The sequence below is a fragment of the Paroedura picta genome, chromosome 5 (assembly GCF_049243985.1).
Source record: "Paroedura picta isolate Pp20150507F chromosome 5, Ppicta_v3.0, whole genome shotgun sequence".
NCBI lineage: Eukaryota > Metazoa > Chordata > Lepidosauria > Squamata > Gekkonidae > Paroedura > Paroedura picta.
The window spans coordinates 11,671,696-11,691,204 of NC_135373.1; the positions used below are offsets into that span (position 1 = coordinate 11,671,696).

General features: G+C 44.1%; 1 protein-coding gene across 11 annotated transcripts in view; it reads left to right on the plus strand.

The window, feature by feature from the left end:
- ZNF541 (zinc finger protein 541) overlaps nt 1-19,509 on the plus strand; it is a 126,077-nt gene that overhangs the window by 15,983 nt on the left and 90,585 nt on the right. For 3 of the 11 annotated variants that reach the window (XR_013230898.1, XR_013230897.1, XM_077336503.1), the window contains exon 1: nt 15,932-16,209. The exons of 2 other annotated variants lie outside the window; for them this stretch is intronic. Coding sequence is in view for 1 of the 9 variants with exons in the window: in XM_077336503.1 (XP_077192618.1) it covers nt 16,044-16,209 (166 nt within the window). In the remaining 8 variants the exon portion in view is untranslated. 6 more of the 11 variants (XM_077336501.1, XM_077336502.1, XM_077336500.1 and 3 more) reach the window with 6 other exon arrangements.

Here is a 19,509-nt window from a genome sequence, read left to right on the forward strand (position 1 = left end):
AACCTGTTACTTGGTCAAAAAAGGAAACCAGGTTGGTCTGACAGCACCTGTTGTAGACAAATCCATGCTGACTTCCTTGGATCACCAAATTGTCCTCCAGATGTTTGCACATCGCTCCCTTTAATATCTGCTCCATTATCTTCCCCACAACAGAGGTCAGACTCACTGGTCTGTAGTTTCCCGGGTCATCCTTCCTCCCTTTTTTGAAGATCAGAATAACATTTGCTCTCTTCCAGTCCTCCGGGACATCTCCAGTCCTTAAAGAGGTCCCGAAGATGATGGACAAGGCCTGTGTAAGTTCTCTGGAAAGTTCTCTGGAAAGTATCGTGAATGGCGGCTCTGGCGCTGAGCTCCGCTCCTCCTGAGGTCCCCGGCAGCAGTCTCCTCCCCACACCCGAGCCCGGTGGGCCACTTTCTGACCTGCCTGGCTGACAATTTCATTTATCAAATGGTAGATGAACCCACAAGAGGTTCAGCCATACTGGACTTAATACTGACCAACAGGCAAGAGTTGGTGGATAAGGTGAAGGAGGTGGGGACCCTAGGGGGAAGTGACCATGTCCTAATAGAATTCCTTTTGAGATGGGGAGCCAAGGAAGTTTGTAGCCAGACACGGATGTTGGATTTTCGTATGGCAAACTTTAATAAACTCAGAGACATGATGATTGTCATACCATGGATGAGAATGCTGGAAGGGAAGGGAGCATGTGAAGGGTGGGCACTACTCAAACAAGAACTATTGCATGCTCAATCAATGACTATCCCAGAAAGACGCAAACACTGCAGGAGCTCTAAGAAGCCTATTTGGATGAACAGAGAACTTCAAGAGGAACTAAGAAAGAAAAGGAAAATGTTCAGGAAATGGAGGGAAGGACAGAGCTCTAAAGAAGAGTACCTACAGGTTACTAGGCACTGTAGATCAATCATCAGAAAGACCAAAGCTGAGAGTGAGATAAGATTGGCCAGGGAAGCCCATTGTAACAAGAAAAGATTTTTCAGTTATGTGAGGAGCAAACATAAAGTAAAGGAGGCAATAGGCCCACTGTTGGGTGCGGATGGACAAACTCTAACGGAAGATGCAGAGAAAGCAGAAAGGCTTAGTGCCTATTTTACATCTGTTTTTTCCCACAGGTCAAAGTGTTTAGGCACATCTAGAGATGGCCGTAGCCAAAGGATAGTGTCTGGGTGGCAGGTTAACATGGATAGAGAGGTTGTCGAAAGGCATTTAGCAGCACTGGATGAGTTCAAATACCCTGGTCCGGATGAAATGCACCTGAGGGTACCGAAATTCGGTTGATGTCATTTACTTGGATTTTAGTAAAGCTTTTGACAAGGTTCCCCATGATGTTCTGATGGATAAGTTGAAGGACTGCAATCTGGATTTTCAGATAGTTAGGTGGATAGGGAATTGGTTAGAGAACCGCACTCAAAGAGTTGTTGTCAATGGTGTTTCATCAGACTGGAGAGAGGTGAGTAGCCAGGTACCTCAGGGCCCGGTGCTCGGCCCGGTACTTTTTAACATATTTATTAATGATTCTATGATTCTAATGTTTCTAATGTTTAGTACAAATATTTATAAAAGTTGTAACTTTGGAACTTTTTTCTTCCCTCCTTCATTTATAATCCACCTTTCTCACTGTGCTGCAGATGAACACATCAGCTCCATTTTACAGAGAGAAAACTGAGACACTCAAATCCTCTGGTTTCAGAGAGGCTCCCAAACTGTTCATTTTAATAAATCAATCTATTTTTGTGCTGGTATTTTAAATGGTTGTTACCAAGGATTTTGCCACTGTAATCTAGTGCAATACATAATGTATGGGATTTGGAAATTCCATGTAATTAGAGGAAGGGATCTGAACGACGCATGGTGTATCTTATCACAGTTACGAGCCTGCACATGTTCACCACTACCTCATTATTTAACCTCTTTATATATTCTGATATTGTAATGCATCTACTCGGCCCTTACATTTGAGAGCCCAGGTAGTGTTGGACTGGGATGGGGAAGACACAGAACTTTACATGACCTTCAGCCACATATTACCTCAGCCTAAGACAAAGAAGAGCCTCTTGTGGCGCAGAATGGTAAGGCAGCAGAAATGTTGTCTGGAAGCTCTGCCCATGAGGCTGGGAGTTTAATCCCAGCAACTGGCTCAAGGTTGACCAGCCTTCCATCCTTCCGAGGTCGGTAAAATGAGTATCCAGCTTGCTGGGGGGGGGGTAAACGGTAATGACTGGGGAAGGCACTGGCAAACCACCCCATATTGAGTCTGCCATGAAAACGCTAGAGGGCGTCACCCCAAGAGTCAGACATGACCCGGAGCTTGCACAGGGGATACCTTTACCTTTAAGGCAAGGAGGACTACACTATCCTATGCTCCTTGGAGGAAAAACAAGAGTCTTACTCCAGCTATTCCCTAGCAGCCCCTGTGGCCTTGAACTGCGTCTCAAAGCATCTTCGATTCTCCTCAAAATCCTGTCCCCCTCCCCAAATACTGGAATCAAACTTATAGTCCCAATTTTCAAAAAAGGTAGCACTAACATTCCTAGCAACTATCACCCCATAAGTCTATTATCTGTACTGGGGAAACTATATTCAAAACACTTATTGGGACGTTTATTAGACTGGATGACTATTAATAATCTACCAGGCAAAGAACAAGCAGGATTCCGCTCTGGATGTACCTCACTTGACCATTGTCTTGTATTATCCTTTCTAGCAGAAAAGTACTCCTTACATCTAAAAGGCAAATTATATGCCTTTTCATTGATTTCATTGATTTACGGGGAGCATTTGATTCCATCAATAGATCCCTATTCTGGAATAAATTAGCTGCTCTGGGAATGGACAAGCGATTGCTTTTCCTAATTCGTAAATTACACACTTCAAACAGCTGTCAAGTGAGGTTTGACAGTAACGGTTCCTTAACTGAAAAGATCCCGGTCACTAAAGGAGTGAAACAAGGATGCCTTCTGGCCCCATCATTATTCAACTTATTTTTAGTAGATCTTCCTAATCAATTGGCTGAATCTGAAGGGCACGCACCTAGGTTAAATTCCCACCCTATTCCTCTCTTGTTGTATGTGGACGATGCAGTTCTTCTTTCCATCTCTAAAATTGGGCTCATGCGTCTACTCTCAGCATTCTCATCCTTTTGTTCCCAAAACAGCCTGTTTATCAATTTTGATAAAACTAAGATAATGATCTTCTCTAAGACCTGGAAATGCAGCCAATGGAAAGCAGATGGAAATCCTGTGGAGCAAGTAAAATGTTTCAGATACTTGGGCGTTAGTTTTCACCACCAAATGAATTGGTCCTTGCATCGGAAAGCAGTACTTGCCGCAGCAAAGAACCAGTTAAGTGCAGTCTCACGTTTTCACTTTTGTAGTGGGAACCAGTTTCTGCCAGCAGCGATCCAGATTTTTCAGGCGAAGGTTGTTAATCAACTCTTATATGGGATACCAATCTGGATTGAGTCTTTGAATGATGAAGTGGATCGTATAGCCGCAATTTTCTTTCGTCATATTTTGGGTCTTCCAAATATGATTAGTCTTGCCACCCTTTATAATGAGTTGGGTCTTGGTCTGTTGTCATCTAGAGCATGGTTATCCACTATCAAATTCTGGATAAAATTACATTACCACTCCACTCCTAATAGTCTCTTGTACGATCTGCTAAGTGATCCTTTTGTTTCTAAATGGTACTGGCAGATCCAACATAAAATTCACACTCTGGGTATCAACTTGGACCCTCTGGCTAATTATGAGGAGTTTCAAATATACAGTATTATTAGACAGATAATCTGTGATATTGAGAGACAGACCATCGAAGCAGGAATCAATCGGACTTGTTCCCCTCGCTTCTTCGGCCTTGCTTCCAATACAGGTCAGGGAGCTACTTATATGCAAAGTCTTATTAAACCACTCCATCGTCGTGCTTTTATGCTTGCTAGATTAAACATCTTCCCATCAGCTGTCCTAGCAGGCAGATACAGCAATGTACCAATAGGGAACAGACTTTGTAAATTTTGCCAATTAGAGCCTGACTCAGTGCCACATTTTCTACTCTATTGCCCATCACATTCTATGCTTAGACAACGACTTGTTGTCCCTATCATGATGGACCTTTCTGGCCCTATGGACAGAATAACCAGAAATACCAGAACTGGTGGCCGAATTCTTGGCTACTGTGATACAAAAGGACAGTTGGCTAGGCAAGAATCAGGCCTAGACCAGGGGCACCTACAACTGGTGGAAATTACTGATTGCTGGGCATTCTGGAGAAATCTACTGTTGGTTACTGCTTATTAAGAAATCAAAATGGCTGTCTGAGGAAGCTTTACAAATAGCTAAGGAGAGAAGGGAAGTGAAAGGCAAGGGAGAAAGAGAAAGATACACCCAACTGAATGCAGAATTCCAGAGAAAAGCTAGAAGAGATAAGAATGCCTTCTTAAATGAACAGTGCAAACAAATAGAAGAAAACAATAGAATGGGGAGGACCAGAGATCTTTTCAAGAAAATTGGAGATATGAAGAGAACGTTTCATGCAAAGTTGGGTATGATAAAGGACCAAAATGGTAGGGACCTCACAGAAGCAGAAGAGATTAAACAAAGGTGGCAAAATTATACAGAACAACTATACAAGAGCGAGCTTAACATCCCTGATGACCACAGTGGGGTAGTTACTGACCTGGAGCCAGACATCCTGGAATGTGAAGTCAAATGGGCCTTAGGAAGTCTGAGCAACAATAAAGCTAGTGGTGGTGACAGCATTCCAGTTGAACTATTCAAAATCTTAAAGGACGATGCAGTAAAAGTGCTACACTCAATATGCCAGCAAATTTGGAAAACTCAACAATGGCCACAGGATTGGAAAAGGTCAGTTTACATTCCAATCCCAAAGAAGGGCAATGCCAAAGACTGTTCAAACTACCGCACTAATTTCTCATGCTAGCAAAGTTATGCTCAAAATCCTACAAGCTAGGCTCCAGCAATATGTGGACCGAGAACTTCCAGAAGTACAGGCAGGATTTCGAAGAGGCAGAGGAACTAGAGATCAAATTGCCAACATACGCTGGATCATGGAGAAAGCTAGGGAGTACCAGAAGAACGTCTACTTCTGCTTCATTGACTATGCTAAAACCTTTGATTGTGTGGAGCACAACAAATTGTGGCAAGTTCTTAAAGAGATGGGAATACCAGAGCATCATATTTGTCTCTTGAGAAATTTATATGCAGGTCAAGAAGCAACAGTGAGAACTGAACATGGAATCACTGACTGGTTCAAAATTGAGAAAGGAGTTCGGCAAGGCTGTATACTGTCGCCTTGCCTATTTAACTTGTATGCAGAGCACATCATGAGAAATGCGGGTTTAGAGGAGTCACAAATTGGGATCAAGATTGCAGGGAGAAATATCAACAACCTCAGATATGCAGATGATACCACTCTAATGGCAGAAAGTGAAGATGAACTAAAGAGCCTGTTGATGCGGGTGAAGGAGGAGAGTGAATAAGTTGGCTTGAAACTCAACATCAAGAAAACAAAGATCATGGCATCCGGCCCTCTCAATTCCTGGCAAATAGATGGGGAAGAAATGGAGATAGTGACAGATTTTATTTTCCTGGGCTCCAAGATCACTGCAGATGGGGACTGCAGCAAAGAAATTAAAAGACGCTTGCTCCTGGGGAGGAAAGCTATGGCAAATCTAGACAGCATCCTAAAAAGCAGAGATATCACCCTGCCAACAAAAGTGCGTTTAGTCAAGGCTATGGTCTTCCCAGTTGCAATGTATGGCTGCGAAAGTTGGACCATAAGGAAGGCCGAGCGTCAAAGAATCGAGGCTTTTGAACTCTGGTGCTGGAGAAGACTCTTGCGAGTCCCTTGGACTGCAAGGCGAACAAACCGGTCAGTCCTAGAGGAGATCAACCCTGACTGCTCTTTAGAAGGCCAGATCCTGAAGATGAAACTCAAATACTTTGGCCACCTCATGAGAAGGAAGGACTCCCTGGAGAAGAGCCTAATGCTGGGAGCGATCGAGGGCAAAAGAAGAAGGGGACGACAGAGAATGAGGTGGCTGGATGGAGTCAGTGAAGCAGTAGGTGCAAACTTAAATGGACTCCGGGGAATGGTAGAGGACAGGAAGGCCTAGAGGATCATTGTCCATGGGGTCGCGATGGGTCGGACACGACTTTGCACATAACAACAACTGCTTCTTTTCTTTTCTTTTATTGTTTATCTAGACTATGTAATTTTTATCAATTAATTATAATTACCTTTGTACTTATGATGTTTTATATGCCACTAAAGTTTTTTTTTTTTACTTATGTTCACACTCTTCTGTTTACTTTGTTTTCCCTGTTTTTTCTCAAGCATCAAAACTGTAAACTCCTCAGGGCAAAGGACAGGCCTTCTGCAATTCAGTTTTTATTAATATCATTTATTGTTTTCATTACAAAAATAGAAAAACATAGAAAAGTTAGGAATTGGGTTACCTGATCCTCCCCCCCCCCATTCAATGCTTCAAAGTCTGATACAATTTACTGAGCAAGATAGTCAATATAATAATGCCATTAGTCTTGATAGTCTTCCAAAGAATTCCCATTTACTAGATTGGTTAATTCAGCCATTTTCAAGAGTTCTTCCAGTTTATTGAGCGATGGAAATAGTAAATCTGAATAATAGAATCACAGAATCATAGAGTTGGAAGGGGCCATACAGGCCATCTAGTCCAACCTCCTGCTCAATGCAGGATCAGCCCTAAGCATCGTAAAGCATCCAAGAAAAGTGTGTATCCAACCTTTGCTTGAAGACTGCCAGTAAGGGGGAGCTCACCACCTCCTTAGGCAGCCTATTCCACTGCTGAACTACTCTGACTGTGAAATTTTTTCCCCTGATATCTAGCCTATATCGTTGTACTTGAAGTTTAAACCCATTACTGCGTGTCCTCTCCTCTGCAGCCAACAGAAACAGCATCCTGCCCTCCTCCAAGTGACAACCTTTCAAATACTTAAGGAGGGCTATCATGTCCCCTCTCAACCTCCTTTTCTCCAAGCTGAACATTCCCAGTTCCCTCAACCTATCTTCATAGGGCTTGGTCCCTTGGCTCATCTGGTGCTTTCCAGTTCTTTTCTAAAACTAGTCTCGCTAACATCGTTGCATGAAAGAAAAAGATCTTGGCATTTTGTGGTAAATTTTCCAGACAGATACTTAGAAGCATATACTCTGGTTTCATAGGAAATTTAACATTAGGCATTTCTTCTAATATAGCACAAATTTTTATCCAAAATCTTCTCACTTTTACACATCACCACATATTAAAAAGGAGCCAATTTTATCATTATATTTCGAACAAGAATCGTCATATTCATTAGTCTGCTAATTACCTTGGGTGTGATATACCATCAGTAAAACATTTTATACCAATTTTCTCTTAACACTTGACAGCTTGTTAGCTTAGGTATTTTGGTCCATATACTTTCCCATTGCTCCATTGGAAGTTTCTAAGTTTTGCATACATTTAATCATGAGCCTCTTGTGGCGCAGAGTGGTAAGGCAGCTGTCTGAAAGCTTTGCCCATGAGGCTGGGAGTTCAATCCCAGCAGCCGGCTCAAGGTTGACTCAGCCTTCCATCCTTCCGAGGTCGGTAAAATGAGTACCCAGCTTGCTGGGGGGTAAACGGTAATGACTGGGGAAGGCACTGGCAAACCACCCTGTATTGAGTCTGCCATGAAAACGCTGGAGGGCGTCACCCCAAGGGTCAGACATGACTCGGTGCTTGCACAGGGGATACCTTTACCTTTAATCATGCATTTTTTAACCTGCTTGGTTTCTGTAGATTTCAACAACAGTTTATATATTTGCCCTCGAAGATGTGGTTTACCTTGAAATAAAATATTTTCATACATTGAAGAGATTCCTGATCCCAGCAGACAACATTCTTCTGTTATCTCTCCTTCCCACTTCATGCCTTTTTACCACAAAACCATTGCCTTATCTTTCCCTCTATCTCACCCATAACATTAAGAGCAAAGTATCATAAGAAGGGATAAGTGACTCAAAAAACCTCCCCTGCCATAAATTGTGTTAGTCTTGAAGGTGCTCATGGAATCTGGCTCATTTCTGCTACAGACAACACTAACATGGCTGCCCAGCTTGAAGAAGTGAGCAGTGACTCCTGCAAGTTCTTTCCCTGCTACTAATTTTGTTGGTCTTTCCTTTGCTCCTGGACTTTTCTCCTGCTACAGACAGGCAAAGATGGTTGCCCATCTGTAACTGCTCCCGCGGTATTAAATAAAAGGGCAATGTGGGAGGAGAAAGGGTGGGCTCTGTCCGGGATAAAAACTCGGATGGCCCAGCCAAGAGCCTTCTTCCCCCCCCTCCCCCTCCCAAATCCCCCCCTCACGACTCCCCCCCACGGACCCCCCAAATATCCCCCTCCTTTTCCCCCACTCCCCTCCAAGTCCACCTACCTCCCTGGCTGCCTACCTTCTTTCTCCCTTGCTTCCTCGATCTCTCTCTTCCCCCCCAACTCCCCCTCCCTATTCAGCCCCCTTGCCACTCCTCCCCACGGACTCTTCAAATACCCCCTCTTTTTCCTCCAAGTACACCTACCACCCTGCCTGCCTGCCTTCCATTTGCTAGCAGGGGTTCATGGGAATTGTAGTCCATGGACATCTGGAGGGCTGCAGTTTGACTACCCCTAAGCAGTTCATCCCTCTCTTTGTCATCTTTTATAATTTAGCTTTCTTGTCCTCTCAGTGGTCCTATGGTGTCCCTATTCTTTTTCTTGCTTGAAATATAACTAAAGAAGCCTTTTTTCTTATGTTTAGCATTTCTTGCTAGCCTAAGATCATATTGAGCTTTAGCTTTTCTAACACTCCCCCTACAAGGGAGCTTGTCCCACAAGACTGAAAAACCTGTAGGAGAACACTTCAACCTTCCAGGACATTCTATAAGGGACTTAAAAGTTGCTGTTGTATTACAAAGAAGCTTCAAGAACAGGCTAGAAAGGGAGATTGCAGAAATGCAAGTTATTACAACACTCAATACTTTGACATATCCTGGACTCAACAAGGACAAAGGTTTTTTTCATCTCACTATGTACCTTATGTAACTTTTGTTTCCACATTCCTCACAATTTATTTTAATTGGGATTATATGACTATTATCACAAAACTCTATACTATGACATACCCAGGACTCAATAAAGACAAAAGGCTTTTTTTATTCATGCTAACCTTGTCCATGGGGTCGCGATGGGTCGGACATGACTTTGCACCTAACAACAACAACAAACCTTGTTCAACTTGTGTATCCACATTCCTCACTATGTATTTTATTTGTGACTAGGGGCAAAGCCCGTTGTCTCCAAGAATACAACGGGCGCTAGAGCTTGGCAGTGGGAAGAGGAAGGGGAGGAGTTGTCCAGTCTGTAAGGGCATGGGGTTGAATGTGTGTGTTGTGTGGGAGGTTGTGGTGGCCTGGTGGCAAATGAGGGTATGGGTGTGGAGATATGGGTGTCAAGAACCTGTGGTGTGGAAAGTTCATTGAGTGTGGGAGAGGACTGACCTTTGGGAATTTTAGCATAATGGTTACAGATGAGCTTTCCAGAGCCATGTCCTCAGATATGTGAAGGGAAAATCAGACTGGAGACTCTTCTTAGGGGAAGATTTCATGGCAACCAATTCCCCCGAGTTCTGCGTCATTTCCCTTCTTGTGTGAATTAGGCCACATTCACCGAAATGCCCCTCTGCCCTAATACACATAGGGTAGTCACAATACACAGGTGTCCACCCTGTTCCTTCTGTCTCCCATATTTTCACTGTTGGTAAAATGTTATGTGCCCACATGCTTCTTTCATGGTTGCTCCTTAGAAGAACGGATTTTTGTACCCTATTGCTTACTACCCAAAGGAGTCTCAAAGCGGTTTACAAACACCTTTTCCATTAGTCTCTCCACAATAGTCAACCTGTGAGGTATGTAGGGTTGTGAGAGATCTGAGAGAATTAGGAATGGGCTGCAGTGACCCAGCAGGCCTCAGGTGTCTCAAAGTATTTTCCAATCGTCTTCCCCTTCTCTCCCCATAGCAGACTCCCCATGAGGGAGGTGGGGTAGCGAGCATCACAGGGAAGCTGGCAACCTTAAGAGGAAGACTGTCTGTGCACAGCAGTCTTGACCTTAGTAAGGTTTTTAATACTGTTTTTTTATTTGCCAGGCCAAGGTTATTTGCCAGTTACTATTTCAGTTACGATGTGTCTCCAGACATTGTTCTCTATTTAGTTTCAGGCTGTAAATATTTATTTAAATCTTCCTGCACTTTCCAGACTCACAGGACTGATGCTGGTCTGCCTGTCTGCGCCCCAGAATACAAACAGTTGCTGATAAGGGCTGGCCATAACCCATAGGCCAGGAGGGACACTCCTGCACCACTCCCTACCAACTGCAGGCAAAAATGGCTCATTTGAAGGCTGGACTCTGAGGCATTGTATGATTTTGAAGTCCCACCTCCAAACCTCCAGGAATATATCCAACCCAGGGGTAGCCAACCTACAGGTGTGGCCTGGAGAGCTCCTGGAATTACAGCTCACCTGCAGAGTATAAAGATCAGCTCCCCAGGCAGAAAGGGCTACTTTGGACAGGGTTGTGGTAGAGAAGAAACATTTAAGGCTTCCCACACAGGTTGTTGTTGAATTGAAAGACTTGAGGCCTACTGCACAGGGTTGTTGTGCAGATGAAACAGGAGACAAAAGAGCCAGCTTCCTCTGCAGAATAACGCTGTGCAGTGGCCTCAAATCTGCAGAGAGTTGCAAAGAAGAAAGACACATGGCTTGGCTGTGTCTAACCCCCGCCCAGAGCAGTATTTTAAGTGAGAAGGGGCTTTTCTGTAGCCTCCCTGTCAGGCAACTGTTTGGCAGAAGGGGAAAGTCCCCCCCTCAAAAGGAAGGCCCTCAGGCTCCTCTGCGTTGCTCTTGGAAAGGCCTCCTTCCCTCAGTCAGGGCCTGTCAGAAGTGCTGTTGCAGCAGGCCTGAAGGGGGGGGGGAGGGGGAGCACTCTCCAGCCTCCTTGCCAGCTCTATCAGGGTTCTGAGGCAATTTACAGTTGGACATGACAGTTAGGACAGCCTTGAGGTGAAAAGGGCTGGCGCAGCCTCTGTTCTCATCCCCCTTGGCAGCCCTACTGACCTCCTCTCCCTGTGGTGGTCAGGAGCAGACTGGTAGCCAGACTGGGCTGGGTGAATGGAATTTTGGTCTGTCCTGGTGAGGGGCCAATAGGAAGGCACTTTGCACGCCTCCCCATTGGCTGCTTGGCCCTGGATGGACACCGGAGGGCCCAATCAGGAGCCGCTTTGCGGCTCCTGATTGGGCCCTCTGAATTTTTTTCCTGGACAGGGCCCGCCCTAACTCCTCCCCACGTGGCCTTACTCTTTTATTTAATAGGACCCTGTCCTATTTAAAGATAATATGACTGTAAGATATGCCATTGTAATGGAATTTTGAGTTTGACTCCCTGTCCTTGGGAAGTGACCAGCAATTCCCTGGGAGGAATGTCTCACATTTGTATGGAGTAAGCAACATATGGAGAGGTGATAGCCTTTGATATCTCTACCAGCAACACTTTAGTTTCTCTTTGTAAAGTACACTGAATTCTAGGGCAGTGGTCCCCAACCTGCGGGCCACGGCCCGGTGCCGGGCCGCGGGTCTTTCTTCCCTCTCCCCCCGAAGCGAGAAGCTCGCCAGGCCGCGAGCAAATCGGCCGCCAAATCGGCCGATTAGCTCGTGGCCCGGCAAGCTTCTTGCTTCGCGAGGGGAGGGAAGCTTGCTGAGCCCGGAGGGGCCGGGAGGGGGAGCCGCGGCCGCCGGCATGGCAGTGGTGCAAACGCGCCTGCGCGGACTGCAGCACACGCGCGTTTGCGCCTGGGCGCAAACGGGCGTGCGCAGCAGTCTGCGCATGCGCGGCAGTCTGCGCATGCACAATTGCGCTGGGGCTGCCGCGCGTGCGTGGGCCCCCGGGCCGCCCTCTCCCCGGACTCCAGAGCAGTCGTCCGCAGCGAGCGTAAGCTTGCGGACCGCTGTTCTAGGGGATTCATTGTCTGTTTTGACAAAGAATTATCACTGGCTGTATCTGGTTGTGACACAGATGTAACAGAACTGATTTTTGCTATATATTCTCTGTCATGTAAGAAGATCATAGTCTGATGAAGGGTGCTTGCACCCGAAATCTCACGCCTTGATTAAATCTTTGCTGGTCTTAAAGGTGCTACTGGACTCTGATTTTATTGTACTCCCCTTACAATTATTGGTTATTTGTTTACACTCATCCGTGGTTATAAGGCCTTCCTTCCATTTCATAGAATCATAGAATCATAGAGTCCAACCCCCTGCACAACGCAGGATCAGCCCTAAGCATCCTAAAGCATCCAAGAAAAGTGTGTATCCAACCTTTGCTTGAAGACTGCCAGTGATGGGGAGCTCACCACCTCCTTAGGCAGCCTATTCCACTGCTGAACTACTTTGACTGTGAAAATTTTTTTCCTGATATCTAGCCTATATCATTGTACTTGAAGTTTAAACCCATTACTGCGTGTCCTCTCCTCTGCAGCCAACAAAAACAGCATCCTGCCCCCCTCCAAGTGACAACCTTTCAAATACTTAAAGAGGGCTATCATGTCCCCTGTCAACCTCCTTTTCTCCAGGCTGAACATTCCCAAGTCCCTCAACCTATCTTCATAGGGCTTGGTCCCTTGGCCCCAGATCATCTTCGTCGCTCTCCTCTGTACCCTTTCAATTTTATCTACGTCCTTCTTGAATTGAGGGCTCCAGAACTGCACACAGTACTCCAGGTGTGGTCTGAACAGTGCCGTATACAATGGGAGTATGACATCTTGTGATTTTGATGTGATGCCCCTGTTGATACAGCCCCAAATGGCATTTGCCTTTTTTACCGCTGCATCACACTGCCTGCTCATGTTTAGTTTACAATCCACAAGTACCCCAAGGTCTCGTTCACACACAGTGTTACCTAGAAGCATATCCCCCATCCAGTAGGCATGATTTGCATTTTTCTGACCCAGATGCAGAACTTTACACTTATCTTTATTAAATTGCATCTTGTTCTCATTTGCCCATTTTTCCATTGTGTTCAGATCTCGTTGAACTCTGTCTCTATCTTCCGGAGTATTTGCCAGTCCTCCCAATTTGGTGTCATCTGCAAACTTGATGAGTAGTCCCTCCACCCCCTCATCTAGATCATTAATAAATATGTTAAAAAGTACCGGGCCGAGCACCGAGGCCTGAGGTACCCCGCTACTCACCTCTCTCCAGTCTGATGAAACATTGACAACAACTCTTTGAGTGCAGTTCTCTAACCAATTCCCTATCCACTTAACTATCTGAAAATCCAGATTGCAGTCCTTCAACTTATCCATCAGAACATCATGGGGAATCTTGTCAAAAGCTTTACTAAAATCCAAGTAAATGACATCAACTGAATTCCCCCGGTCCAGCAAACCTGTTACTTGGTCAAAAAAGGAAACCAGGTTGGTCTGGCAGGACCTGTTGGAGACAAATCCATGCTGACTTCCTTGGATCACCAAATTGTCCTCCAGATGTTTGCAGATCGCTCCCTTTAATATCTGCTCCATTATCTTCCCCACAACAGAGGTCAGACTCACTGGTCTGTAGTTTCCTGGGTCATCCTTCCTCCCTTTTTTGAAGATCGGAATAACGTTTGCTGTCTTACAGTCCTCCGGGACATCTCCAGTCCTTAAAGAGGTTCCGAAGATGATGGACAAGGGCTGTGCAAGTTCTCTGGAAAGTTCTTTGAGCACTCTCGGGTGCATTTCATCCGGACCAGGGGATTTGAACTCATCCAGTGCAGCTAAATGCCTCTCGACAACCTCTCTATCCATGTTAACCTGCCACCCAGACATTAACCTTTGGCTACAGCCATCTCTAGATGTGCCTAAACACTTTGACCTGTGGGAAAAAATAGGCACTAAGCCTTTCTGCTTTCTCTGCATCCTCCGTTAGAGTTTGTCCATCCGCACCCAACAATGGGCCTATTGCCTCCTTTACTTTACGTTTGCTCCTCACATAACTGAAAAATCTTTTCTTGTTACAATGGGCTTCCCTGGCCAATCTTATCTCACTCTCAGCTTTGGTCTTTCTGATGATTGATCTACAGTGCCTAGTAACCTGTAGGTACTCTTCTTTAGAGCTCTGTCCTTCCCTCCATTTCCTGAACATTTTCCTTTTCTTTCTTAGTTCCTCTTGAAGTTCTCTGTTCATCCAAATAGGCTTCTTAGAGCTCCTGCAGTGTTTTCGTCTTTCCTAAATGACTCTTTTTTTATTCCTCAAATCTTTTGACAACTTCTTATGGAGCCAACTTGGCTTCCTTAGGCTCCTTCCATCTTTTCTTCTCAAGGAAATTGTTGTGATTGAGCCTTCGGCATTTCACTTTTAAGAAACTCCCAGCCCACTTGGACTCCCAACTCTTTAAGTCTTTCTGAACACGGGACTCTATGCAACATACTTTTAAACCTGTGAAAATCAGCTTTCCTGAAGTCCAGTCTATACGTACGACTACGTAAAAGTTTTCTCTTTCCCACGATTTATAATTCCAAAAGCACATGGTCACTGATACCAAGTGTGCCCACTACTTCCACCTCATCTACCAATTATTCCCTATTGATGGGAATCAAGTCTAAAATAGCAGAGCCCCTGGTTCCCCTTTCTACTTTCTGGGAAAGGAAGCTGTCGGCAAGACAACTTAAGAATTTAACAGAGTTTGCATTTTTAGCAGAGTTGGTCTTCCAACAGATATCTGGGTAATTGAAGTCACCAATGACCACTTCTCCCTTTTTTGAAAATTGTGTAATTTGGTCTAGCAGTAGGTCTAGAAATATTAACTAATCCTGAATGCAACAGGCTTGGCCCCTAGTGAATCAAAGAAATACATAAATATTTAGCACAATGTTCTGCATTCAAAGTTTTCCTACGCTCTATTCATACTTATTCTTCTTTGTGTAGGAAAAACTATTTAATTTTGAGTACACATTTCTGGGAGCATGCACATATCTTCAGATACATGCACACGTATGAAAAGTTATGCCCCAAATTTAAACTGTTTAAAGTTATGCCCCAAATTTAAATTCAAATTTATGCCCCAAATTTAAACTTTGAGAACTGCTGGGCTCAAAGTTTGCTCTTTTGCTTCAGACCCACGTGCTGACATTCCTGAATCTGTAGGGTTACTGTATTTTGAAAAACTAAAAAAAGACGACATTTCCTGACTTACAGCTTCAAACAAGTAATCCCTACTATTGAAGGAATAAACATAGAATAATACAGTTGGAAGGGACCTCCTGGGATTATTGCTACTCATTGGGGTGTGAGGTCCCCTTCAGCTGCCAGTGTGGGATAGTGTTGCCAGAAACAGGTTGGAGATTTGGGGATGGAGGTCCAAGGTCCTAGAGTCCACCAAACAAAACATTTATTTTCTGCAGGGGAAGTTATCTCTGTTGTCTGGAAATTAGCTGTAATTGCGGGGGATCTCTTAGTCCCTCCTGGAGGCTGGCATGCCTATCCCTGAGATTCGGGGATGGAGCCTGAGGACAGGGACTCTTGGGGAGTACAAAAGAATTTATCCTCCCAAGCAGCCAGTTTGTTTATGAGAAACAGGTTTCTGTCGTCTTGAGGTGAACTGGAATCCTAGGGGATCCACAGATTCCACCTGGAGACTGACATCTAAACAATCCAACCCTATTCCTATTATTTATATTTATTAACTAGGAATATTAAGAATAATAATCCTAACCTTCCAACCCCCAAGGAGTACATTTTAAAAGACCTTGGAGAGGGACGGTCTAGAAATATTAACTAATTTAATTAAAAGGCCCCGAAAAAGGATAGACAAAGGAGGGGAGCTGTCATCGCAAAAGAAAAACCTGTTAATGTTATTAGTGTAACCTTACATCTATGTGCGTGGATTATTAAAATATATAAATACAGTATTCCCATGCCCTCAATCTCTCCCTGACAAAATGGCGCCGTTGCAGCTGACGCGCGCGCTTTTTCCCGCCAAACCGCCACGCGCAAAGAGACCCGCGCCACTCCTGCAGGTGGTTTCCCCCCCACCTGCTGCCGGACTCGTGCTCGTTGGCCGGCCGCGTGGGCGGGGTCGGCCGGGGGGCGGGGCGAGCCAGCGAGGTAAACGGGCGCGTGCGGAGGACAGAGCCCAGTGGCTTGGGGGGGCTGGGAGGAGCCGGCGGCGGTGGGACGGAGCGAGCGCGAGACGACGGGTAAAGCCGCCGCCTGCCCCTGCTCTGCTCCCCCCTCCCCATTTACGGCTCCCGGGAGGAACGGACCCTCCCCTTCTCTTGAGGCGAAGAGCAGCCCCTCCCCTGTCAGGTGCAACCGCCTCCCTCCCCCCACCCTCAGATTCCCAGGACCCCCTACCCCTTCCCTACTTTTTTTTTTGGCAGCAGCAAGCCCACCCCCTTCTTCCTCTTCCTATCTCCCTCCCTAGTTCTTTCTCCTTCCCTCAGAGTTTTCCCCATCATCTCCTCTCCCAAAATCTGGGAGATAATCAGCTTTTCTCTCAGGCTGTTGTTAAGGGCTTCCCCTTCTCCACTCTTAATTCAGGGAGATTACCAAAATGTCCCCCTCTTCCTGTGCAAATGCCCCATTTTCCTCCCCCCCCCCGTCTCAGCCTAGGATGAGAGCTGTCCTCCATTGGGGCAATTGCAAACCCTTTCCTGGATGGGGCAGCCCTTGATTGAGCATGGGAGTGTTTGGGCTGGAAGAGGGCTTCCATGATATGGGGGGGGGGGGGGGGAATGCAGTCTTCTTAACCTGGCGTTACCTTTGGTATTCAGAGATCATGGAAGACAAAGAGGGTTGTAAGTGGAGTGGGAAAGTACTTTGAAATTTGGGAAGTGTGGCATTCTTTTTTGACACTGGGGCTTGCTGCAAAATAGTGTTTCCAGGCCCCTGTTTCACTAGGCTGTTTTTTGGCAAGTTTGGTTTAAATAAGTTTGTGAAAGGCAAATGATACAAGAGCAAGGCTTTACTATACTGCGGTTTTTTCATGCTTTGAGTTCAGATTTTGTACCTGCCATGTGATAATCAGGATTTTACTTTCAACCTGCCTCTACCTAAAATGCTAAGGAAGGATCAGAAATAAATATTTACTTATTTAAAACATTTTCATGTCATCTTCCCACCCAATATGGATCCACAAGGTGGCAAACACATTTAAACACAGTTAAAATGATATAATAATTCAATTTAAAATGCAGAATTCTACAGTAATGCTGTTAAGAACGCACACTAGAAAGGCCTCGTAACCATTATTTTACAGTTATACTAAATGTAAAAAATCCAGTTGAACAGATACATGTCAATCAGTGTTAAAGAGAGTTTAGTTGCTTTTTGGACAATCAAACGATGTTAAGTATTTTTTAATATGTTTGCATATTACCAAAATCTCAGCATATGTTCCTTTGAGATACTGAAGGAAATGCAAGATAATTTACAATATACAATATATCAAGCAAAAGCTACCTTTCATTTTTAGGGTGTTTAAAAATAATTTAATATTATCAATTTGTCTTGCCTAGCACAAAGTCATACACAAATTCCTAAAGATGTTGAGGTATATGATTTCATAAGTTTCCAGCAGAAGGGCTTCCATAATTACAAAGCCTCCCAAAGAAATCTCTGTAGATAACTCTTTTCATCTGTACTTTGTATGCAAATGAAATTGTGAAATTCTTAGCATGTTGAAAGTAAAGAAATAATAATAATTATTATTTATTTACTTTCTATTTATAAATAGATAATAGGGAAATGCTTTTTAAATGCCCAAACATCCAGATTGTATGTTATCCAGTCTATTTTTTAAATTGCCTTTCATAGAGTTGGTATGGTTCAGTTATCCAGCTTCTTACCTTAATAGGCTTGCTTAGTTCTCCTGTGGGAGCACTGTGGTGCCATAACACAGAGAAAGTGGCATTCTGTCCATGATGCCTGAATAGAAAATATTATTAAACTACATAATCTTGAAATCCTTGCAGTAATGGACCTCCCAAACAATTTACTCTTTGTTTGCCTGATCTCATCCAGGAGTTTTAACTGGCATTTAGAATTGGCATCATAACCACACTAGAAATACCTGTCGGGAGAGCAGCATTTTAAACAATGATTAATATATTTAAGCGGCAATGAAAGTAAATGATGCTGCACACTTTAAACTAGTGAGTGATGGGATTTTGATAGTATAACGGAAATGTTGCAGGCTAAAAATTTTATCTTGGCTATTTGCCTTGAAAGAGGGTTTAAGGCAGTTTGCAAAGACAGGACATTCTGTTGCAATCAATAAAATAGAAACGCCACTATAAAAACTAGCTAATAAGAGCAGCAAACAATAGCATGAGCAAAGGCTTCAATGAAGTTTTACATTATTCCCTTAATAAGGCACAGAGCCCCACGTTAAAGCCCATCACAACCCTGGAAGTAAATGCAGGCAGGAAAAGCAAGGATATAAACTGAAGTTCTTTCTACTCTCTTCAGAGTGGGCAGTGCGCATATTGATGACCCTCATGCATACCTTTGCCAATGTGTGTTAGTTGCTATGTTATTTTCCCTTTCTGTTTACAAAAAAATTTAATGTTATTGGGGAAGCTGGGGTCACCAGTAAAATTACAATAAAAAGACTGCTAATCCCAACAGAAAAATGATAAATCCCTCATTGAAAAGCCATTTCCACCAATTCCCAGATTATTTCAAGCATCTGCTGCTAAAAGAAAGGGACTTGGATTGTTTAGCACAGTTTCTCATTTTACTGTTCCTTGTAGCTAGGAAATGCGATGGGTTAATTACAGAGGTCCCCAACCATTTTGAGCAAGCAGGCACATTTGGAATTCTGACATCAGCACAGCAACAAAATGGCTGCTGCAGGAGATGGAGCTGATGCCAAAGCAATGTTTTAAAAACTACTGCCAATCATATCTTCAGTAGTCAATCAGAATCCTTGATGGGCAAAATCTGTACCTGAAACACCTATTTCCTAAGAACACTTGGTGGGTATCAGAAAAGGGCATCCTTGAGTTAGTATATATCAGACTTTTTCAACTTTTTTACCACTGAGAAACCCCTGGTTTATTCTTCAGGCTTCAAGAAACCTCAGAAGTGGCATTATTATGCGGAATGTGGCTGGGAAATATAACTACATTACCCACCCAAGGTCCTTCCTCTTCCCACTCCTTCATACCTATCATTGACCATTTTGGGATGGGAGAACAGGTTGACTGAACTGTAAGCTATCATTTTTCATTGTAAACTGCCCTGAGCTGTAAGGGCAGTATAGAAAAGTAACAAATAAAATAATAAATGTTTAACAAATTAAAAATATATATTAAAAGTTAATTAATTCCTACCCATTTGGGAAATCCTTCCAGAGCCACCAGGCAACCCCAGGATTTCACGAAAGCCTGATAATATAGAATC